The 24,592-nt window shown below is 40.2% G+C and overlaps 3 protein-coding genes across 12 annotated transcripts; 1 reads left to right on the top strand and 2 right to left on the bottom strand.

Annotated features, from left to right (window-relative positions):
* Window positions 1–1,729: 1,729 nt before the first annotated feature.
* LOC122774853 (high-affinity choline transporter 1-like) lies at window positions 1,730–12,153 on the bottom strand. 3 transcript variants are annotated; one of them, XM_044034416.1, is made up of 9 exons: window positions 11,853–12,153; window positions 9,648–9,906; window positions 9,326–9,439; window positions 8,898–9,053; window positions 8,613–8,761; window positions 7,701–7,844; window positions 7,394–7,547; window positions 5,901–6,118; window positions 1,730–5,215 (listed from the first exon to the last, which is right to left on the bottom strand). In XM_044034416.1, the coding sequence occupies exons 2-9, from the start codon at window positions 9,829–9,831 to the stop codon at window positions 4,568–4,570; spliced, it is 1,767 nt and encodes a 588-aa protein (XP_043890351.1). In that variant the 5' UTR covers window positions 9,832–9,906; window positions 11,853–12,153; the 3' UTR covers window positions 1,730–4,567. The 3 variants fall into 3 exon arrangements, with proteins under 3 accessions (XP_043890351.1, XP_043890352.1, XP_043890350.1); XM_044034417.1 differs by lacking the exon at window positions 11,853–12,153 and adding an exon at window positions 11,000–11,833; XM_044034415.1 differs by lacking the exon at window positions 11,853–12,153 and having other exon boundaries at window positions 9,648–11,833.
* A 768-nt stretch (window positions 12,154–12,921) lies between these two features.
* LOC122774854 (claudin-14-like) lies at window positions 12,922–17,694 on the bottom strand. 8 transcript variants are annotated; one of them, XM_044034421.1, is made up of 5 exons: window positions 17,491–17,693; window positions 16,912–17,205; window positions 15,715–16,043; window positions 15,283–15,544; window positions 12,922–14,365 (listed from the first exon to the last, which is right to left on the bottom strand). In XM_044034421.1, the coding sequence occupies exons 4-5, from the start codon at window positions 15,514–15,516 to the stop codon at window positions 13,859–13,861; spliced, it is 741 nt and encodes a 246-aa protein (XP_043890356.1). In that variant the 5' UTR covers window positions 15,517–15,544; window positions 15,715–16,043; window positions 16,912–17,205; window positions 17,491–17,693; the 3' UTR covers window positions 12,922–13,858. The 8 variants fall into 8 exon arrangements, with proteins under 8 accessions (XP_043890356.1, XP_043890353.1, XP_043890355.1 ...); XM_044034418.1 differs by having other exon boundaries at window positions 16,912–17,309; XM_044034420.1 differs by having other exon boundaries at window positions 16,912–17,108; window positions 17,249–17,693.
* A 1,920-nt stretch (window positions 17,695–19,614) lies between these two features.
* On the top strand, window positions 19,615–24,521 carry LOC122774681 (F-box only protein 47-like). Its single transcript, XM_044034155.1, has 10 exons — window positions 19,615–19,765; window positions 20,017–20,172; window positions 20,321–20,397; window positions 20,765–20,839; window positions 21,103–21,211; window positions 21,597–21,773; window positions 21,954–22,103; window positions 22,352–22,494; window positions 23,421–23,580; window positions 24,290–24,521. The coding sequence occupies exons 1-10, from the start codon at window positions 19,615–19,617 to the stop codon at window positions 24,388–24,390; spliced, it is 1,299 nt and encodes a 432-aa protein (XP_043890090.1). The 3' UTR covers window positions 24,391–24,521.
* The last annotated feature ends 71 nt before the right edge of the window (window positions 24,522–24,592 follow it).

Genomic DNA, 24,592 nt, shown 5'->3' on the forward strand with positions numbered 1-24,592 from the left:
TGGGCTGAATATCACTGCAGCAATTCTAGTGACAAAATTCACCAAGACAGACATTTAAGCAGATTTAGATTACATTTTCAGATACATTTTCTTTTCATAACAGTCTGGGGCAAGTTTTTTTTACACCATTTATTCCTTTAAACATCACGGTGTTAATGAAAGCGGCATAATTAACACTTTAAGCACTCATATGGTGCGGCACAATTGATATTTTGTTTCACTGCTCAATCATTTTACTTTACTTAACTGCTTCACGGAACACTATGGTGGTTAAAAATGTCAGCATTTCAACTTTTGACGCTTAACTCTTTTGATTCTTTTTCCAATAAGTGGTGAGTGTAAGAGGTTATGACTCAGTGTGTGTCTCCTGCAGGTGAATGGTGTTACACTGTGGCAGGGTTTCACTGGAGGTAATAACCATCATCGCTCGCCTTCATCATCACATGCCTCAGTCCATATCAACAGACTGAATAACAGCTTTAGGTTGCAGCAGGTAATTGTTCTGCAGGTGTGGAAGGCACTTATAGTTGATTCCCCTCAGGATTAAGCACTGACAATGAGAAGAGTTCACACGCACACGTGTGTTTCAGACTCAAACATGACTTGAGGGGGGGGGTTGTTACTCAGTGAACCACATCAGCTAACAAGTGAAATAAAAAGATTTTCTTTCACATTTCATAAGATCATATGATCCTTTTGTATTGATCCCAAAGGCATCAATATAAAAAAAAGAAAGTTCTTTTTTTACTATTATCTTGAAGTAAAACCAGTTGTATTAAGTTAATTTAAATAAAAGACAGTCAGTTGTCTTCCTATACCTAGCTGATCAAATTAGCACGTTATAGTATAATTAATTATTTTTTTAGTGCATATTAAAGTATCTTTTGGATGTTTTTTTAATTACAACATTGATTCTTCTGCTTTGAATTTAAGCTTCTCATCCCCTTACCCTCTTAACCTAACCTTTGACCTAACCCTGACCTTAAAAAAAGGCAAAAGGTTCTCACAAAGATAGGTTTGAATCTAAATTTGTCGTGACAGCCGACCACCCACACACACACACACACGTACACACACAATAAAACTGTATTTTCCAAGGTGGACTTTAATACTAAAAGTAAAACCTCCTCACTTTCTGCATGTATATGCGTGTGTTTGTTTTTGTATTGTATCTTTGTGAGGAGCAAAAAATTCTTAAGAAAGTAAGGACATTTTGTCTGGTCCTCACATTCTTAAAAGCACTTTTTGAGAGTTAAGGCTTGGTTTTAGAGTTCAAATTGAGTTTAGGTTAGGGTTAGGGATTTAGTTGTGCTGGTTAAGGTTAGGGTAAGGGGCTAGGGAATGCATTATGCCTACGAGGGTCCACACTACCAGTGCTGTGTAGACATTACTGTGTGTGTGTACCTGGTATTCCTTATGTTGTGGGGACCAAAATCTGTTTACACAATCACATTATGGGGACAAAAATCAAGGTTAGGGGGGTTAGGTTAAGGTTAGGTCAGGATAGTAATTATAGTTAAGGTTAGAGGGAGTGTCCAGGAAATTAATGTATAAGCCAATGTAATGTCCTCTGAAGTCATGGAAACCAGTGTGTGTGTGTCACTTATAAGATTCATTGGTGGGGGTGTTCTTCAAGTCATTAAATTAAACAATGAGTGTAAGTTCACGTGTGTAACATACCTGATAAAGAGGCATCAACAAAAACCCCAAAAACAAAGCAAACCATGACTGAGCTAAATAATATAATTTATTCAACTGACCTCACATTTTATAGACACTACATGAATGAATAAATAAACAAATAAATAAATAAATAAATAGCTGTAATTTCACTGTCAACAAACATCATTTTCAATGCTGCATTTAAAAGTAGAGTCATCTTTTTTTTGGTATATGTACATTTGTCACACAAAAATACAGCATCATTGCACTTTAAACCACATAGAGCCACACACACGTGTCAGTCAGACGTCAGCGGACGTCGATTCTTTTCTGTGCGCACGCGTGTTCAGGTTTGTGGACGAACCTAAGCTACGACACACTCATTATGAGGCTTAATTCATGACGTGGGACGTTTACGTTCACATTTAATTTCCGGTGTGATGCTCTGATGCTTTTACACAAGTCACTCCGTTCACTTTGAAGAAGATAGTTGATGAAAAGTTAAAGACTGGACACGAAAGGTTTAGGATTTAGAATAGTTTACCGTGAGGGGTGGACACATACGTGGATTTGTTCCCGAGCTGTGGTAAAGAAGAACTACAAGGCCTTGCTACCTTGAAAGATAAGGTTGATGTTTACTCTATTTTTCTGATTGATGAGAAAAAAACAACAACAATAGTGACATGAATCTCCTAACAACTCCTTTTCATACAGCCAAAGTCTCACAGCCGCACATCTTGTTCCTCTGTGGCCGAGCGCACCATTGATGTCCAGAAAACATCAAATATGTATTCATCCACATATGAAAATAGTTCCAAACAAATGATTTAGTGAGATAGTGCAAAAATACTGACCCATTTTTGGCAATCAACAGTTGTCTAAAATAAATCAAATACAGTAGTAAACCATGAGCCTTATCTTTCAAAGGTTTTAGAAAGGAAACTTTTGCAACTACACTGCTGACCTTCGATTTAAGGCAAGTACAGAGAGTCAAAAAACAACAACAACAACAGTGTTACGAGAAGACAAACACGTACTGGAAATAGGAAATCTTTAGCCTCGTCGTTTACAGTGACAGCGGTGTGTGTCAGATCATTTAAAACAGCCAACCCCTTGACCATGAAGATAACCCTTTCAACTCTTCGTCACTGCGTATAATAAATACGCTGTAAAACAAACCCCCCTGTAAACCACAGTGTTGAACCTATTTTCTGCGTTAATCAAATGTCCTGAAGGCTAATTGACTGGGGACTGGATCACTAACAAGTGGCGCTACTGACACCACGTTTGGAGAGGAAAATCATTTCCTGTCGCCACTAACCTGCTGTGGCTGGTCCGTCAGTGCAGAAAAAACACTATTACACAGACACACACACAAGCACACGGGCATATTTGATTAAAAATAGGCTCTTAAAGATAATTTACAAAGATGTTGGTCCTTTAAAAATAATATCAAGGTATGTTATGTCATGTTTTGCGTTTCTAAATGTTCGTCCTGTCCCGGCAGCAGTTTGTTTTCCATTCATTTACATTAACTCACACAGTGAACACCATCATCATGTGCTTTTATTGTTGTGATCGTGTTGTGATGATGCCAAAACACATCAGAGATGTTTGTAAGTTTAACAACGACAACAACAAGGGCTGCATGTTTAAATAATGTCTATGAATGGAAGCCAATGGATGCTTGGGGTTATTAACGAACAACAAAATGATGGTTGTTTTTTTTTTGGACGTATAGCTTTACTATATCGATGTGATGTGTCATTACACTTGGATGTCTTGCGTCCAGTACTAATATGTAGTGCCACGTGTCTTGTATGGATATGGATATTTATTAAAGCTGTACGACACAGTCTTTATTTAAATGTACAGTTTGAAGTCAGAAAATGTACCTCACGAGGAGGTGGAGAACAAGACAGAGGTGTGTAGTGTGAATATTTAACACTGTGCTACATAGATGGACATAGTTGCAGTTTTAAATGTGTGATCGTGTTGCTCCATATCTGCCCTATCTTCTGTAATAGCCCAAGTTTAATCAGCAACAGCATCAGGATATTATAGGAGAAGAGGTGTATGTTCAGAAATGCTGTGAACTATTGTAATCTGGTATTTTGCAGAGTCTAAACTGAACTGAACCTCCTGTCTAGTTCCTGTTCATCCTCGGCATGTGTGTGTGAATATCAGATGAAAGGGTGAGGAGGTTCTTAATTATGGCCGGAGGATTAGGAAGAAGGTGAACGCACAGCATATAATCCACACAAGAATCCACTCACTGGTGTTAAAGTTAAAAGATCCGCATATAGTCATCGATCAACAAAATATAGATCCTAAAAAATATTATTGCTCTATTAATAAACATATTCTATGCAAACGTACAACTCAGTCAGAAAAAAAAAAAAGATTCTGGAGCTTACACACAGACACACACACACACACTTCAACGACTTCTCACCTTTGTTGACGACGACACAATTTCGCGGTTAGCTTTCGCACCATTCTCTCGCCGGCCTGCAAAGTCTTGACGACATCCCCACACAGGCTCACTGTAAGTTAATTAAAGTTTCTCCCTCATCACTGTAGCAGCACTTAAATTAAAAACTATTGTCGTGGTTTTGGATTCACAGTCACACGGAGTGAGTAATGGTACGCGTAACACAGTGGTTTGTTTGACAGTCAACTTCCTGTTTCTAGGCAAGGAATCTCAGAAAAAGAAGGAGGCACCATGTCATCAGCATTAAAACAAACTTGTGGAGTCACTTTGAAGTCAAAGCACATTTCTGTTGACTGAGCTTCCAGTGCGGCAGTAGCAAGCTTCCTGAAGAATGTCGATGCCTCTGTGGCTATTCCTTCTTCTTCATATTCCTTGGTTCTAGTTTCATTTGTGCCTTTGTTGCGCTCCTTTTTAATTCTGAAAAGCCTCAGGACTATCTTCCCCTTCATCACTGAGCGCCTCAGCGTTGGTGAAGGTCCCCGCTAGAGAAGCCCCTATGACCTGTCTGACGGGCGCCATCTCCGAAAGAATAATGTTGTCGTGGTTGCTCACCAGCGTAGCCTTGTCCATGATCTCCTTGCTATGCTTAGACACGACGGCGTCCAGGAAGTCGTACTTGTGCGACAGCATGCCACTCTCAAAGAGGTACTTTGTCAGGTAAGAGAAGCCCACGTTTGCCAATAAGGACGCCACCATGGACACAGACTTGAACGGAAACCTCTGCTGGACAAAGTACTCGACTTGACCAGTGAGGTGGTGTGTCTTCTCCTGGGTCACCCAGCCAGGGTAGAAGATGAAGGGAGGGAGTTTGAGGTAGGGCTCCCCTCCACCAATGCGCAGCAGGAGACCAAAGACATAACCAGCGACAGAGCCGTACGTGTTGGTGCCCTTGACAAACAACACACTGAGCAGCTGGGGAAAGATGATGACATAGACCAGGTCGGAGCTAAGGTACCACAAGCCATATACGGATCCTGTTAACAACGCCATAGCAGTGGCGAGGGCTCCGAATATAAAGATGGTGATACGCATCACCCAAACAATCTCGCGATCTGAGGCCTGGAGGGGAGAGGAAATATAAAGATTTCAGAGCAAATAATCAACAACGCCACCTCTAAAAAAGATTTATTAGGTTATCCACAGGTGTAGGAGCCAAAACGATTGTCATTCCCATCTGGTGGCTGTGGGTGGACGAGGATAATGCCAAGTGAAGCTTCCTCGAGGTTGTGGCCGGAGCAAGAGGGAAGAGTCTATGACCTCACATCCTCAAGGCCTACTATTGAGACTGCTCCTGTTTTATTTCATGTTAAATCCTTTCTTTAGGATCCCTTTTAATAACAAACTTAACTCTCTGAATCTTGATGGTTTAACAAATACTGCTTAGGTTTCTGGACACTGGATTCTTTTGGATGTGTCAAGTCATACAGCTCATATTCAACCCTGAAGAGCCAGAAAATATTTGAATCTAGTGAGTTCCAGAGGTTCTGGATTTGAATGTTCAGGCAATATAGAATCAAATAAGCTTTGTTGTGTTTTTTGTTTTTTATTTCAACTTCTGACAAATTTAAAAGACGCTCTCGGACAAAACAATCACCAATTCATTATTAGTTTACTGATGTTTTAACTATGGATATGTGTGTGGTTTTATGTCTCTTGGCACTCTTACCGACTAGTGTGAGAGTGGACGGTTGTTTCGCCCTCTCGGATAAAGCACAAACGAATGAATGAATGGATAAACTCTTACCGACTGCCGAAAGGCGAGCTGGTAGATGTTCCTGGCGAACATGGAGCTGGCCGAGAGAATAGAAGAGTCCGCCGATGACATGACTGCAGCCGACACTGCACCCAGGCCAAAGAAGGAGACGTAAGGTGGACAGAGGTGCTGAAGTACGATGGGAAGGATCATGTCTGATTCTTCCTTATCTTTTGGGGGGATAGACCCATAAGTAGTTTGGTTCCAGTCTGAGGAAATATGACAGCAGATGGAAAGGATTATTCTAATATCTCTAAAATATGCTCTTCTCTGCGTCCAGGTATCAGAATGATGGACGTGCAACAAGAAACACAGCAGCCAACTATAGAGCAACACCATAACATTATTCAATTTAAACAGGCTGTACTTTGTGGTCTTATGCTGAGATTAAGTATTATAATAGTTGCCAGCCAACCAGTGGAATTTTAAGTGGACTGATTAATACATCACAATTTCTCCATTAATCCTTGAGCTTTCCAGACAAAAGGCTCCGGTGCACCCTGTGGATCCACCTGTTTTCTGCAAAATAAAAGGGCTTCACATGTCTGTGCTCTCAAACACAGCAGAGGTTATGTAAGGCTGAGCTGTTTATCAGCACACAGCGAACAAGACTTAGCAATCGGTGGAAAGTCAGAAATAATGGCCGCTCTCTGAACATACGACATCCACGCACCATTAACCCGGTGAGCACGCTCGTCCGCGAGTATGTGTCAGTGCTGAAGGACACATTACTCTAATGGCATTTTAATTGTAAATCTAATGAATAATAATCAAATTAATACTGATTTACTAGCGCAACAAGCGACTTATTCTGATGGCTGATTAAATACAGGAGAATACATGGAATAATGATCTGTGATTTATCAAGGCAACATTTAATAAGCCATGATGCATATCAACATGTGCAAAAAAAGAAAAGAAAGAACAAGAATAAACTAAAGATGTATAACCATTTAATTTCATACATCACACATAGATGTTTCATACCCCTCCAACTGCGTGGAAATCTATTGCATTAAACCCCCTCCTCTCTTCTTTTCTTTCTTTTTCTTCCTCTTCTTTTCAGCTGCTTTTTGTCATCCCTCTCTACATCCCTGATATTTACATAGTCTGTGTCTCTCACTCCGTCCCCTGGATATTCACAAGCAGCCGATGGACCATATTAATTAGCTCCTCTTCAGATGTAATATTCACTAAATCAACATGGTCTGATGACTCTCTCTCCTCTGCTGGTCGTCATGACTGCATCCGTCTGCTGTTGTTGTTGTTTACCCTCCAGACACTGTATGCATCTGCATTTACACATCTAAAACAAACCTACTGGGGTGTAAACAACCCGAGGAAGGAATCCCTTTGATCAGCCTTTTCCAATTTGAATAAAGGATCAGTTTCCTGCATGTTTTGATTGTCTTGTGATGTTTCTTTAACTGCTTCATTTTACGGCGTTATACACCGCTGCATATGCATGTGATGTGTGCATTTACCTGTGGAAGCCCCTATAGCTCCTATGAGGACTGAGGGTACGGCCATGACCAAGCAGCCAAAGGCGGCGAGGAAGGAGAGGACCTGGGCATAGGTAGCTGAAGAGGCAGAAAGAACCCGTTGAAAATAGACCTGCCAGGGAATCCCCCCCAACATCTAGGAACAGAAACACCACAGTAAATACAGACACCAAACCAATGTAGCCAACTACATTGTCTAAGTACTGTGAGAACAAATGTGACTAATCTCCTCTGACACAAAATATGAATCTTTTAAAAAAATAAAATAAAATAAAAGAAGATGTCTCACCAGCAAACAGAAGTTGTCTGCCCAGAGCCAGTTGTCCTCAGGTTCAATCTTCCCCAGCCAGGGCGACTGGTAAATGACTTCTTTTGCTGTGACACTAATGTCTGTCACAGCCGGATGGGACAGAGCAAAAGGCACGCTGATCCACTGATGGAGAGGGAGAGCGGGGCGTCACAAGACACATATCTTTATTTGTTTCAACAAATACAGTAAATAACATTATTGTTGGCTCTGACAATGTATAAACATCTCACTGACTGTTTCACAAAGATGAGGCATCTTGTAGTATTTTCAGGTGAAAATCCCTGAGTTCCTGCTAATGTACTACTAAATCAGACATAAATTACAATAAATTACACTTTTCTTTTTAGTAGTTTAACATTAACATATTTAAAAAAACAGGTAACACTTAAATTGTTAACTTTCATTAATCAATCATGAGGTAATCAGTATCTTATGATTAACTTAAGTAACAATCAGTTATCATAACTAAGACAATAACTGACCAACACAGTCATGGCATTTTATTTCCATGTAGCAAACATTTACTAAATATAGATTCATACTGTGTATGATGCTAATTTGAGTATGAATAGAATAGAAAGTGTACATGTGCAGGTAAGTTAACCATTGACTAGCTATAAATCATTGGGTAATAATTACTTCACAATTACCTAATGATGCTCTAACCTTTTCAGCATATTGTAAAGTGTCACACACGTGGATGGATATTGATTATCTTTTAGTTTAAAGATTGTGCACTAAAATGGTGAAAACATCAAACGAGGAGAGCCCCACAATTTAAGGGTGAAAAACAAAAAAAACTCTTTAATGACACTGCATTCTCCCTGATGAAGTCATTCATTGTTGCTTCTCGGGGCCCACGCGTGGTTTAGATGTGACAGTGAAACTCACCAAGCCCACAAAGATGCAAAAGAGCTGCACCACATCGGTGTATGCGACTGAGTAAAGTCCTCCAACAAGTGTGTAGAAGATGGCTATGAGAGCTGAGATCACCACGGACATGTTGATGTTTATGTCCACGATCACGCTCAGAGTGGCACCTGCGGTTCAGCAGATACACTTGTTAATAATAATACAACAGTATAATCCCCAAGTGGTGCAAATAATAGTGAGTTCAGACACAGTTTGGCCATGGGTGCGATGAGATTTCAGTGAAGCCGTCCAAAGATCACTCACCCAGTGCAGATAAAATGGCTGCAGACCAGAAGATTTCTCCCATCAGTGCAGGGATGAAGAGCAGGCCTCCCATTCTTTTCCCATAAAGCTGCTGAAAGGGATCCAGCATGGTGACGTATCCACGGGAGCGCATGGGTTTGGCAAAGAAAAGGCCACCTACATCATATCAGACATTAACATGAGGCAGAATAAATGATTTGAGTTTCATTTATTTAGTAAAAGGGGGATTTCTGTTTGAAATAGAAACCACTACAGCAAAAGCATCAGACTTTTCCTTCATCACATGACAAAGATGGAGATTAGGGGAGGATATCAAAGTAAAGGATTGGCACATTTATTTATGTAAATGACCAAAAGCATACAACTTGAATACCCCAGAGTTGCAATTAGTGGCATATTTTTGTGAATTTAAATGAACTGTTTCTCACCTACTACCAAGCTGAGAGCGTAACCAAATGGTGCCTGTGCCCAGGCCAGGCCGTAGTCTGGCAGATAGACATACTCTGCTGTCCCATTGATGTAGCCCCCACCGACCCAAGTGGCTGCAACCAAGACAATCAAGTAAAAAGACTCTGAATTGTAGTGAAAGTAGAGACTGTCCTGTGATCCTTGTGCGTAAAAGACGGAATTGGTGCACTGTATTGCGTCATATTAAATGGCAAATGTGCCAACAATGTTCATAAGAGCCACAGTGAGCTCCAGTCAGCCAACAAATACTCATAAAGGAGTCTCCGAGGTTAACACACGTACCGGTCATTGTGAATCCGCCAACGAACAAGCCGATGTCTCTCCCCCCAACCATAATGCTCTCGCTCCGTTCTCCGCCATCGCCGACTCCAGAGTTCTTATTCTTCCACGCGGCCCAGATCCCCACGACCAGGATCAGGAGATAGAACACCACGATAGCCACGAGACCCTCGGCGTGGATGGTCATCTTTTCCCTTGTCCGCTTCCTCCCACCGAGATCAAGTGCTGTTGCGCGCGAAGGACTGGATTATCATTGAGAAGTCTGCGGAGAAAAAGAAAAGTAAGTAAGAAAGAAAGTAACATTTATGCAAATGATCTGAAAGCCACACTTTTAACAGATTCCTCAACTGGTGTCGTTATCACAACAGCTTCTGTATGTCCATGCGTAAAAAAACATCTTAGCCCCCAAATCAACGTGAAAACACCAATACGCACATTTTACATTGTGCTCAATTTAGGCTTATTTAGCATTTTCAGTATTTTCCTTTAAAACGTTCCCAAAGTTGCATTAACAAAACAAAACCCAGAGGATTTCTAAACTCAAATAGATGAAATTCAAACCTCAAGGGTGGAAAGACTACAGACAAAAATCCATGAGTTTAATTCAAGTTGTCACTGAGAAAATGAAAGAGAAAAACTCTAAAACTCTATTATCTTTGATCATCATAGTGGAATATTCTCTTTGATGTCGTATTTTAGGATTAAAAAAGGTATAAGGAGAAGCCAAAGGGGACCACCTTGCTGCGCCTACCTGACGCACAGCAGAGGAAGAGGAGAAACCGTTTCTCCATCGTGTCAAATCAAATGTATTCATTATAAAAGACAGAACTTCACACAGTGTTGGTCAGAGGAGTTCTCAAACCAACAACTTTAGAGAAATCTCCTTTACGCACTTTGCTGGTTTCACTTTGCTGACATAATTCTAGTTACCGTGCTGTTCAGAATGTTTCCGAATTTTCTATGAATTCAAAATAAGTAAAAGCTTCAGTGCACACACGTAGGATTAAAAAAAAATAAATTAACATTTTAGCCACACGCTTTTGGTTTTGTCCTGCAGTCGTGCGTAAAAGTCCATTAACGTCTCCCCAAATCTTCCAAAATCTGCGATTCTGGAGATAAAAGACACGTAAAATGGATAGTTTAAGGGTTTAATGTGTGATGTGCTGCAACACTGCAACCAAAGCAGAAGCTTTACAGCTCCCCATCGCGCTGACACCATGGTTCCAAGAGGCAAGTACTGCATTATTGATCTCACTCTAAATCAACGCCTGTCACTTATGTCAAAACACATTTATACATTCAGCCAAATCACAGTAGAAAAAAAAAAATCATTTCACAAACACACATGATCTTACCTTTGCTGTGGAGAAACAGATTACAGGTGCAGAACAACAATAATAAAAAAGCTTCAAAGAGAGAATTTGTTGGTAAATTGTTAAAGGCAGCAGAAGGTATTCCTCTTGGACGCACAAACACAATTCTCCTGTTGTTTTTTAAGTCACCAATGTTCGTCAGAGAGAGAGAGAGCGAGAGCGAGAGAGAGAGGGTGGAGGTGGGTGGAGATGAATGGGAGTGGTAGGTTTATTGGGTGCTGTCAGGGTGGGTAGATGGTGGATGAATGACTTCCAGTGCAGGACGAAAATAGCCCCTAATAGAGAGCGGCATGACGCACGCGCTCCCTGGAAAAGCTTTCCAATATCATAATATCATATTGGCAATGGAGGAAACATTTACTTTTACTGCCACGTTACACCTCAGGCCTGATTTACGATCACTGCGCGCACGGCACGTGGGTATCCGCGCGATTCCACGATTGACGCGTCGCGTTTCATCTGCAAACAATGGTGAGGATGTAACAGCAGTCTGCCCACAACTTTATGCATGGAACACAACTGCTCCTATCAATAACAGACACGAGGAGAAGAAATTACGCCTTAGCTTTTTACTACTTTTACCACATGAGAGGCAACATTTCAGGTATTTTTTCCTATGGCCTATGCCAAGTTTCCCTCCTCCATCTGACAATTTAGAAGTTGTCTAATGCAAAACCCAAAAAAACATTTACTAAACGAACCATATATGTGTCTAAAATCTGCATTTCTTATCTGCACCCTATTAAAAACGACATATTAAAGAAACAGGTAATCAAAAACTTTGTTAAACAGATGTTTGGCCTAAAAAGAAAAAAAGGCAAAATCGGTTGCCTACCTCTACTGTACGCTCTCCTCTCTCCAACAATATCTTCTTATAACACGTGGAGGTTACTGTTTCTCAATTCTGGTCCTCAAGGACGCCTGACCTGCATGTTTTAGATGTTGCCCTAACACACCTGATTTAAATGAATGGGTCATTCTCAGGCTTCTGCAGAGCTCGATGAAGGGCTGACTATTCGAATCAGGCGTATTGGAGCAGAGAAACATCTTAAACATGCAGCGAGTCCTCAGAGAGAAACACTGCCTTCAGAGAGCATTCAGGTCACTGTCCATGGTGCTGAAACCAGAGAAACAACAACCAACAACAGCAGCAACATTTTCCTTTAAATATTCAAACTTCTCTAACTATGAACATATCAAAAGTGAGCCAGTGAAGAGTTTAGTTTGTTGGCGCTGTTAAATGTGCTTCAATATGGTGCCATTTATGTCTAATCTTTTTGTTATTATGTACAGGCTATATGATTCATACTTATAGCAGTGCATGCTTCCCATAAAGGAAATCATATACACAGTCTTTGTTGCTCATTGGTGTGATTATATATGTTGACTGGTGTGTGACAGTTGGAAACAAGAAAAGTTACTTGCTGGAATTTTGTGACATTTCTTCTAATGTAGTGTCTCTGTGGAGACAGAGGACTCCTCTAATTGGAAGCTTTCCTCGGATTTAAGCCACAGAGACATGTACGCAGTGATATACAGACAGAATGAAAAAAAAAGCCTCAGAGGAGCCACAGATAATGGCACATTTCATATGGCTCAAACGGAAACATCGACCCACTGCAGCTTTACTGCCATCTAGTGGCCTTTACTAGCCTTACTCAAGTCTGTGTGATTTATAATCAATTTATAAACTGATCAGAGCTTTTTTGTGTTCATGTCATTGGTGGATTTAGCACTTTAGACTCTTAATCCTTACAAAATAACAAAAGGCCTCTCTCCATATCTTGACGTGTCATAGCAGAAGACGCTGTTAATGTGTAACAACTACAATGTTATTGTTACAGCTATCGTGTTACTTTCAAAATATCATTTTATCTGCTGTGAAATAAGCCAATCAAAACTACTTTTGACGATATCAAGTGTTTTTATTTTGTCATTTGTATTTCAATTATTAGAAGCTACTTTGATATGGGGTTGGTTTCCCTTTTGCAGCTCAAACAGCTTTCACACTTCTTGAACGACTTTCTTTGGGAATTTGTGTCCATTCATTCCGTAGGGCATTTATGACGTTAGGCAGATTTGGCTCTGTGCGGGTCAGTCAAGTTCTTCCACACCAAACTCGTCAAACCATAGTCACTGGGGCACAATCATGTTGGAATAGAAAAGGACCTTCCTCAAACTGTTGCCACAAAGTTGGCAGCATAGCATTGTCCAGAAGTTTGCTGAAGCATAACACCTTCATTGGACATAAGGGGCCGAGCTCAATGCCTGACTGAAACACCGGAATTCAAATACTTTTGTCCATATAGTGTTGATTAATGTGTTTAAGGTACTGATGTGGAGCATTGTCTTCTACAAAAAGTTAATGCCAGTTAAAACATTCAGGCTTCAATAAGGAAGTGACTAAACATGTGGTCATTAATTAACACGAGTGTCAGAGGTTAGAATGTGGGAAGTGAACTTCACTACATGGTCTCACTTCTCTGTGATTATTTGCAGGACAATGACGCCACCTTCTGGTCCTGTAGTTGTGTAGCAGCAGGGCAACCAGTTTTATTTTCCATGCAGTTCTCTTCAAACACTCAGTGAATCCCAGATTAGCGAGGGAAAACTTAAGTGTGACCTCACTTCTGGTGACAGTGAGAAGAACAGAGGAATTTGTTGAAGTGTGATATGTTGCAAGTAATGTTTGGTTAAACATGAGAAGGTGAGGTACTTGTCCTTCCTTTCACATTTTCTTTCTTGCTTCACAGGTGTAGAGGAGACAAGAAACAACAAAATAATAATGAGTTGGAGAAAGGTTCAGTTTGATTGTGCAGAGCTGCACAGCTCCACCGCAATTTAGACGTAGTTATTGAGCCGATAGCCATTGCTGGAAAGGGAGCACAATGAGGGGGTGCGATTATCCTTCAGGGCCTCCGGTGGCTTGTAGAGTGGAGCAGGGGGATAAATGATGTTGAAGGCAGGAGGAGGTGATGATGCTGGAATCCTCTGTATATGCGGGGGTCTCTGTGACCTGGCAACGTTGCTGCTCCAGCACAGCACCAGTCCTCCACACAGACTGAGGCAGGACGACGCGTAACCGAGGTACACTGCCAGGCCGATCTCACATTTCAGCCCACTGGGGAGGAAGGGGCTGTAGAAATCCAATATGACATCATTGGTGGTCCAGGACACAGTGATAAGACAGAGAAGACCAGCACAGAGGAAACCGATTCCCCCACTCGTCGCCAGTGGAGTCTTGACGAATGAGCCGCGAGCAAAGCGGGTACACTTCATACCCATAACAGACACCAGAGATGCCAGGACTGAGGTGATACAGGAGAGCACCATGAGTGCCCGGGCAGCCTAATGAGGAGAACAGACAAACTCTTATTGTTGGGACTAACTCTGCCTTTTTTATCAGTTTGAAAACAACCTTTTTTTACTTACTCTATGCAAGTAATGTTGTAAAAGAATATAATGTTATGAAATAAACTAATTTAGTCTCAAAATCTGATCTCAAAATCACAAAGTGCTTTTCATTACATATAAATACACAGATTAAAAACAGTGATTTGTTTTGTAAAGGAATGGCAGGAATCAAAAGACCATCTGTTATCTATTAATATCTGTTATTGTCATTGTCATTGTTGCAGACAAAGAGCTAACAAGACAATCTGGATTCCTGTTGCTGGAGTTAGAGTTTGACTTCTCTGGCAGATGACAACATATTAAACAACTTAATGAATCTTAAGGAAACAACAACAGAGATTTGTGCATTTACCAAGCTGTGCAACTAACAACTGCTTTGACTTAAGAAATAAATGCTGCTATAGCTCAGTCTGAATTACTGATTTGTCAGTGACGTGTAGGGTAAATGAAACAAAACCATTATTCCAAGGAAGCACCCAACAGTACAAATCCCCACAATATTTAGCTTGTACGTTTTCTGTCTGGAGTTTGCATGTTCACCACTAATGTGTACGCGCATTCTCCAGTTTCCTCCCACGGTCAAAACAAATTCATATCGGATATTAGGTTAAATGGACACTCAGGTGTAAATATGAGACTGCGTGTTTGTTTGTCTCTGCCTTTTTGCTCTGCGTCAGCTGGGATTAGCTCTCGCTCCCTCTGCCACCCTCAAGAGGATAAAGCCATTTGTAAGGATATGAAACCAAATAAAGCTGCATATCATCATGTTTGAGAAGCACAAACCAAGGAATGGTGATGTGTCAGGTAAAAAAACCAAAACAACGACACATGACATGGTGTGTGTGCTGTACCTGCAGGTCATGAGGCAATGCCAACAGAGATCTGTACAGTTCACACTGGTAAATGCCAGTGCTGTGCCACACACACTCCATCCACAGGCCTTTCATGTAGGCGGTGGCTGTGATGATGTTTGAGCCCACGTATGCTGTGGTGCGCCAGTGGGGGAGCAGAGTTGCAGCCACAGTTCCCGTAAAGCCCAACAGGCCTAAGAAGAAACCAAGGAGCTGAGCCGCCGTGCTGGCCATGATTGGTTCAGTCACACAGATCCTCAATCTGCAAAGAAGAAAAAGTTGATATAGTCATACTCTAGGAGATGAGTGGTACCAGTGGATGTCTCGAAAGAGTGTGTGTCAAATGATGAATATACAATTAATTTAGTATTTGCATTTAACAAAAGGAAAATCAACAGAAAGAAATTATTTAACATGAACACAACAAGTCACCACATGAAAAAGTAGCATTTCTGGAAGGAAACTACAGTCCCACAGGTTGAAGATGTGGCTGGTTTCCTCCTCTTATCTGCATGGTCCCCAGCAGTACTGTAAACTCCACTGAGCTAACATCCAGTCACAGAGTGTGAGCCATTCCTCAAGTGTCTCTAGGGTGCAGGCAGAAATAGCAATAGAAACTTTCAGTATTCTGGCATCAGTCTCTGGTGAGTGGCAGACGACTGCATCTGTGACTAATGAGAGCAGTGTTCGGCTTCACCTGTTTAATGCTCTCCTCTGGAGGGCAAACCACAGCAGTCCATTTGTTAAGCTCTACGCCGCCCCTCAGGAAACGAGAGAGGAAATTAAACATTTACAGAAGCCGCCCAAGCTGAGAGTGCTGTTATAAACCACTAACTTTGAACATTTTTTTCCACAGGTCTGCAGGGTATTTGACAAAGAGCAATTGGATGACTTGATCACGGTGCCGGGCCCTAAAATGTGGCAACAATGTTGTTAATAATAATTGGCCAAATCCTATTATGTCTATTTTTTTCCCTGACATGAGATCACCTGACACTGTCAAACACATAGTGGAAAAAAGGGAAAAAAAACACCCCTCTCCCCATAGATCTAGGCCACAAGTAAAGATCTCATTGGTGGTTAAGCATTTACTTATGTCCCATCTCAGTGTTTTGAACAAAATGTCCTGTAGGTGGAAAGATCCTGAATAATAAGCAGGCACTCTGTTACATAGACGGACAAATATCACTTGTTAAATATCCAATTGTTTGTTGTGCCCACAAGCAACATTAAATTTCCAACTGGGGGAAAACATCCTGTGCTCATATAGAACCACTGTTTCTTTTACTTCAGAGAACAGAAGCTGTTTATAAAGCTGAGTGTTTTAGACCTGGCACTGCTGGGGCTTCTTAAATATATGAGATACAAGCCTCATTGTGCTAACTTAATGACTAACTACACCAACAGCATAATAAGTAAACAATGGGTACAAAAGCAAGACTGTGACAAGCATCTTGTTTCGCTTTTTTTCTTCCGTCTTTGAATTAGCCCGGTTTAGTCACTAATTAACTCTGTAATCCACCCTATTTTGAGCAACCACAGTTTCTACACTGGACACTACTGCACACGGAGTGCTACTTCAACCCCTCACATTTTTAATTAATACTCTCTTGACATTTGAATACTCACCAACAAGGTTACACGAGGACTACACAGCCATAGTCACAGGTGCCCATACGGCACGCTTGTCTTAAGTGACAGAGACGTATTTGGAGAAGTTCCAGACAAACAGGGTCACTGGCGTTGATTCCACACTGACCACCTCCTTCTGTTTCCGCAGGACTGTCAAATATGTGACCAGCCAGATGTCATCATCAGCATTATCCCTGTCAGCGACAGGAGCATCATGTCAAAGTTGACATAAGAGACTGTCCTCCTGCTGGCATGTGGCTCTGGACAGATAAACAGGGCGGATGACAAGTACTGGAGGAAGAGCAGAGACAGACAGAGGAGATATTGTCCTTACTGCTTGTGCTGTTTTGGTCTCAGTAATTCAGCTCCCTCCATCTCCAGATCTGTGGATAATACTGAAATACAACACAACTGACACAATAGTTTCACAAATGTCCAACATGTGGAAAACAATTTATATTTAACTGCAATCAGGAGACATTTAATATTAAAAGCAATACTGAAAAACTGCCAGTCTCACTATTTTTGATCGTAATGCGGTGCTGAAAGACATGGTAAACCTGGTGAGTAACTCACAACTCCAGTTTAATCCCGGGTTCATCTTCTAAGTCCATCGTCTTGATCAGCGCTTTTCATCTTTGTCCCCCAGCCCACCATGACATTTTGTTGGCAAACAAGAGCTTTAGCCTTGCCCTGCTCCATGATCGCATATGTAATATTCAGCTCCCTGTAAAAGCCCCATGGTCAAGGGATGATCCTCCACAAGATCTGCCTGTGGGAGACACCATTTGTTTGTGGAACACTTAATAGTCTTACTTAAAGCAGAGTAAATCCTGTGATTAGCAGCTGAGCATAGCTGTTTGATTTACACACTGCTGGAGGGTAGCATAAACATGTCAAGTGTAGCACAGGCCCTCCTTTTTTTTTAAGTGTGTGTGTGCTATAGTCAAAGAAGCTGAACAACACACACCCTTTTAATGACATGTAAGCGGACACACACAGCACTCTCTTGAGATAGGACACTAAAGATAATGCACACCCACAAAGACTTCATGACTAATATACATTGTTCAGTTTATACTACAGTAAATTATGGGAGACACAAAGCAAAGTACTTTTATTTTTTTTTACATTTTTTGAGTCTAAGTTATACAGCACATGACTTTAAAATTATTATTATTATTACAGTATTCATCATTCTGTTCAATACAAGTCAAAAATATGACTGTAAAACATTATGGCTTTTGTGAAATACTACCTGTGATCACATGAACAATGTTATTAATTCTGATTGTGCTATATAATGATGGGTTGTTGACCACAATGGACCAAGTGCAACTACATGACCAACAGAAACAAAACAACCACCACCAAGCACTAATGGGGGCAGAATTCGGTTCACATTAATAGCATTTAACTAGTAAAAAAAACACCCAGTCTTTTATTTTGAAATAGCCACAGGAAAGGTAATGCATCCATAAGATTACATGTCACATGTTGTATGCATTTCTAGAGCATTTTTTACTTCTAAATGTAAATGTTACGCATTTTGCATATAAAAATAGGTTTAGTGATAATTATTTATTTAAAACCTTGTTTTTGTGACCCTTCACTTGCTCCCTGAATATTTCTCTGGTTTTCAGTCATACTTCATGAGACTCAATGCAGCTCAGATAAAACATTTCTCTTTTAACAATATAGTGACCTTGTCATCGTCTACTTCCTTGGAAAAATGTACTTTCCAGATATGTTTTACACTATGACACAATGTGTCTTGTTTTATTACTATGAAAATGACATTAAATGAGAATGAAAGACTTGTGTACTTCATACACACTAAAACACAGTTGTTTATTCTGAGCAGCAGGTCATCACAGGTAAGGAGAGCTGACAGCTACCTAACTCCACTGCAAGAGCTGACAGAAAATGCCTTATTTAGTATTGATAAGAAACATTAAACATGTAACACCAGCATGTATTAATATAAATTGTTTCTATCTGACTACAAACATGGTAACGTTATAAATTGACAAATTACACAGCTTTAGTTTACTCATGTTTTATTTCTAGCTATAGCTAGATTAGCTTTTGACTAAGCATTTTTTTTCCTAAAGTTGTCAGAGGAGTGACAAATACAGTACCAAGATACAAATAAATTGCCAGAAATAATTATAATAATTAAAATTACAATAATTACAACAATAAAGTGACAAATTATCCAGCATTACCTTTGAGCTGGAGGCTGCAAGTTTAGCCTGTGACTTAGTTAAATTATTAATTAGATTAATTAGTTTTCCTTCAGCTGAGAAGACCTGGAAATGAAGTGACATATGACATCGTTTCTTTCGGGTTCTCCCGCTGATAATAAAGCGACAGAACAAATCATAAATTACCAAAAGTGATAAATAATAACAATAAATACAAATGAGCGAGTATATTTTAAATGAGATTAATTTAGCTAGCTTGTGACGTAGCATAGAATGCTACGTCACAAGCTAGCTAGCCCGAGTGACAACATGACAAACTAAAAAGTGAAACCTACAAAGTGACGATTTAGACAATATTTTTTAAAGGGTTTCATGTAGCTAACATAAATTAGCTTGTGACTTGTGAGTCAAGTTTCAGTTCGGTGAGCTTAAGTTTACTTTAGCTTCAGGTCGACTTTACCTTGTGTTTGTGAATACAGTCAACCCAGTGACGATGGACATGATGAGGAAAGATTCCAGAAAAGTGAAGAGGACTCTTTATCCAACCAAAACCATCATGACACGCAGCCAGTGTCTCACCAGCTCCGGCTACTTCCACAGGCTCCCAGCAGAGGTGTTCCACATGATACTAGATAAAGTGTCTGGTAAGTTTAACTGGCTAAACTCCTGTCATAGTCATATTTTGTTTGTTGTCCCTAATTTTAAGGACATTTCAGATAATGTTGTGGCCTAAGGAAACCATATAATACTTTTCAAGAAATAATATGGATTTCATCATTGAAATTCTTAGTTCTTAGTCAAAAATGTTTGACTAAACTGACATTTCAATTAAAATCTTCTACTGTAATTGGTAATGGAGACATGTATAGTAATGAATAATGTTTGTCTTTGTCAGTGCTGGAGCTCAGTGTATTTAGCATGGTGTCCAAAGAAATCAGTAGATGCGTTATGGACTACATCTCCACCTTGGCCTGGAGAAAAAAAATGATCACCCAAAACCACTCCAGTTGCCTTGAACAGGGATCCACTAATGGACCCTTCAGAAACCTGGGTGAGGGACAGCTCCTGATTTTCTCAGTATGTTTTTATGTGTGATCACATCTCAGTGGATGGATAAGCTATGTGAAATGAAAGGCTGGGAGAGACCGGGATTAGTAGATATTTAATTTGACAATGTGCTTTTGTGTTGATTCTCTCAGGGTTATTATTCAAACGATGTACATTGTTTCTGCCAGCAAAGGAGAAGTTAAAGTTTATCTTCAGCCAACTGTCAAAGGTAAGACAGGGCTTAGGTGAGATAACAGGCAGAACCAAAATGTGGTGTGTAATAGCTCACTGATAAATTCACATTATCTTTATAAATGTTTGAAATAATTATTTAAAATGAACCTTACCCTTTTGGAAAATGTCTTCTAACTAACTATTATAGAGGACCATGGTGATCCTAATTGCCTTATTAAATTATGAGGCATTATGGTGGCAGCTTTACATGGCCATCAAGACTAGAAAAGCACTATATAGATACAGACCATTTACCGTTACATAGAATGTGACTATTTCACAAACTTACTCATTCTTATTATTGATAACAGTGTTCAGGTTGCACAGTAATCCTAAAAAGTTATCCTATTGATCTTTTTCAGATCCCCTGCTTCATGTTAGAGCAGTGTCTAGTTCCGAATTGCAGTGGCTTTGCCAGGTGTGGTGTCTTCCTCCAGGTATGAGGAATTTTAAAGATAGAAAAGGTTGTATTATGTATCTCAAGACAATCACAATCCAGATATAAATAAGTAGTTTATCATAATATTAAATGTAGATACCATCAAATCTGAAGACTTGCTCTCAACGATAAACAACCTTCCAGTAACAAACACAGCTCTACCCACTCTGGATAATATATTTAAGAGAACACACCACCTTTCTTACCTTAAAAACCTGTGTCAAAATAAGAATATTAAGTAATATGTTGATTTCTTCACAGACTCTAACTGCACAGTGGGATGAGCTGGAGTGTCATAGAGTGTTTAACTTCCTGTGGGAGCACACAAACCTGCTGCAAAAAATTGAGACAGTGATCTATGCAAAACCAGGTGTGTGTTTCAATGTCTGGGAGAGAAAATACTACTGAATATAGGAAAGAACAGAGCTAAAGTGTAAAAGGGAAAACAATTTATCTTGGAGGATGCCATTATCTTCATTGAACCCACTGTGTCATATCTGTATTCCTTGTGCATCATTCCTTTTACTCTCTGTCTGGCTTAGATCCATAGTAGTAAAAGCAGTGATGTGTATGATTACCTGATATAGTGCTTTAGTGCTTAAAAACACCCCCTTAAAATTCAACAAACCAAAATGTCAATGCGCTAATAGCAGTGCTGAAGAGTGAAGTAACTTGACAATTAATGACTCTGTACCTTTTTCCCGTTGAGCTCTGTGAAATTTTCAAGTTATGATAATAACAAAGCCTGTCAACAGGAACGAGGTGGTACCAGGAGCTGCAGCTCCGTAGTTTCTGCCGTCAGGTTCTGCTGGACCCGAGGCAGAACCAGCCATCAGAGTGTCAGTTCTGGCTAATGCAACTCCTGAAGCCTTGGCCCATTGTCAGTCAGGCTCGCTTGCTGTTCATCCTCTATGGACCGCTGATGCCTGAGGGTAAGAGAACTTTCATACTGGACAGTTGAATTTCATCAATAAGAGGTTAGTGCTGTGCCAGATTTCTCACCATCAAAAAACTAATTAATATTCAAATTATGTTGATATCGGATAACAATATACTGTACAATACAAGGCTGATTAGGCATAGTAACTGAGTGGGATTGTCTATTCTTGCAGGGACTCTTGTTTGGCAGGACCTGGTGGAGAGAGGCCTGTCCCACGGAGCACTGTGGGACCTGGCCACATCCTTCCTCCTGCTCATTGGCAAAAGAGAAGTCAAAGGCTGGACCAGCAACTCAATGCTGGCAATCCTGGAAGAGCTTATTGGTATCACACTTCAATTGTTGTCAAACTATAATAATTTCAACTTATGTAGGACAAGTAGATCGATGTAGTTTATTGACCCCACTGTGACATTATCTTTTAACACAGGGTCCCATGAGAAAAGTAGCATTTATTAATTAAATGGCATTTGATAATTGCTATTTGGTCTATGATAAACCATATTGAGACATTTCAATATACCGTATATTGGTATAAGAATGGACGTTTGTTGTGCTCTTCCTCATGTCCAGTCATTCCTCAGCCCTGGCATGTGGAGAACGTGGCTCGTCTCTTGGTGTTGTGTGGCAACACTCTCTGCTACGCTGTTCTGGCCAACAAAGCCCTGAACGGACGACTTGCTGAGATCTCCAGACTCATCGTCTTCATCATACTGGTAAGATCCTCAGCAGCTTCATCTCATTTGGGTTAGTTAGATATACTGGCTTTCGCTAGCGTTTTATGTCAAGTATGATAGTTACCAGGATTGTCTTTTTCTGATAAAGTTCAATACAGTGGAGTAGTCAATTAATATTATAATATAACATAGATTAAGGAGTTAAGAAGTGTGTGCACCCTAATACCAGGGTTCTCAAACTACATGTGGTACATGTACCACCAGTTGTGTGCGAGCTTCCTATGGTGGTGGTGCGTAGAAAATGAAACAGAATAACAACAAAACAATAACAAATTCAATAATAATAATAGAGTCACCTTATCTCTCGCTCCATCTTAATGCAATTTCACTATACCAGTGTCTGAAGTATATGTGAGGAAGAGGAGGATGATGAGAGAACAAATGATCTTATTAGCGATAATGGTGTTACCTCGAGAGCTCAATATTTTCTCAGGTGGTACTTGGTATAAATGGTTTGAGAACCACTGGCCTAATAGCTTTAGGCAGATTGTAAAATGAATCATCCATTACTGCTGACCTTGGTCTGTGACTCTTTGCCACGCTTGCTCATTCCTGTTCGCACTCAGGGGGTTAGAAACTGACCCAGCATGCAATAGGCAGAAGGCAGACGGCATCGGCTGAGTCTCTCTTCCATTATAGTGGTTATATTCAGTGCTGTGCAAAAAAATAGGGCACCACTTGCTTTGTCGTTGGCCCTCCTGATGCCAAATCATGGGTTTATGGCTGTCAAATTCTGTATTGTTTGGAATTTTGTATATAAAAGATGTCTTTTTGACATGTAGTCAGGGTCAGTAAATCAGTTTCTAGAAACTGAAACACTTGATGATAAAGTAATAACAATAATATATTAATGATAATAATAATGTTGTGAATGTATGGCCCTCTGTTTATGTCTTTACCCTTAGGTGTCTGAGAAGGACAGCTATAACATGAGCAATGTGGTGAAGTTGGTGATACGGATCTGCAAGATCTTTAGCACGTCTGCAGAAAAGACCGGCTTCATCCAACAACTGGAGAACATGTTCTCAGAAATCACCAGGGAGTTCTTCGAGGTTTGTGTAGCAGGTGAATCTTTGTCCCATGAAGTGCTATAATTCCATGTTGAAATCACACAACCACACATACAGGATTTTAATTGCTAACATAAAAAACATGAATGGGGGATTTACTATTGAGTGAGATGTACAACTGTTAAAAATAAGACAAAAGTTTTGTTGTATTCGGGGTATGTGGAAGTGTGTTTGAGTTTTAATATTTTACCTGCAGTGTAGAGCAGTTAATGTGTAATGGCTCAGACAGATGGCGCTCTCTCCTTCCTATATTTTATTAAAAACAATTTAAGCTCAAGTGGATGTGTCTTTATCATAATTTAGTCACTTGCAGAAAATGTTTATTTTAAAATTTCAACAGCCTCCATCCTTTAATTCTACTAAGTGCTCGTAGTCAATAACACAAGTGGCCTGCCTCATTCATTACATTGTTTATCTCTGTGCTAATGTGGATCAATTAAAAAAAAAAGTTTAAAGTTCACTTTAAAGTGAAGACTGGCATTGGTGTCACCATATTCTTTACCACTGTTTGTGTATGAATTACACAAACAACTAGTCCACCCTCTCCCCAGCTCGCATGTGTATGAGAGCTGTGGAAAACTTCACCAAGAAAGTGATATCCTCGTGTCAGTTTGATTGATTCTATCACAGTAGCTTCGAGAGTCCCGGAGAGCCACGTGATGAGATATATATAAAGTCAATCATTCCTCTGTAATGTGTTCCAGGGAACCACCTTGAAAACCGGGAGGCTTTCCAGAGCCTGTGTATCCTCTTGGACTCCAGTGCTCGTTTCCACACTAAACTCATCCTTCAGGTGCCAATGTAAGAATGATGCTGATTGAAAGTGACAAGATGTGGAGCAGGCGAGATGGAGAAGAAACAAATGGCGAGAATAAAACAGAGTCTCTGGAGAGAGGAAGAGAGTGATGCAGCTTTACAACAAAAATGAGACTTGTGTTTTCATGGTAGGTATGAAATCTGAAGTCATTTCACTGTATGTTGGAAGCAGCATTCAATTCACTGGTTGA

Source organism: Solea senegalensis, linkage group LG9 (assembly GCF_019176455.1).
Source record: "Solea senegalensis isolate Sse05_10M linkage group LG9, IFAPA_SoseM_1, whole genome shotgun sequence".
Classification (NCBI taxonomy): domain Eukaryota; kingdom Metazoa; phylum Chordata; class Actinopteri; order Pleuronectiformes; family Soleidae; genus Solea; species Solea senegalensis.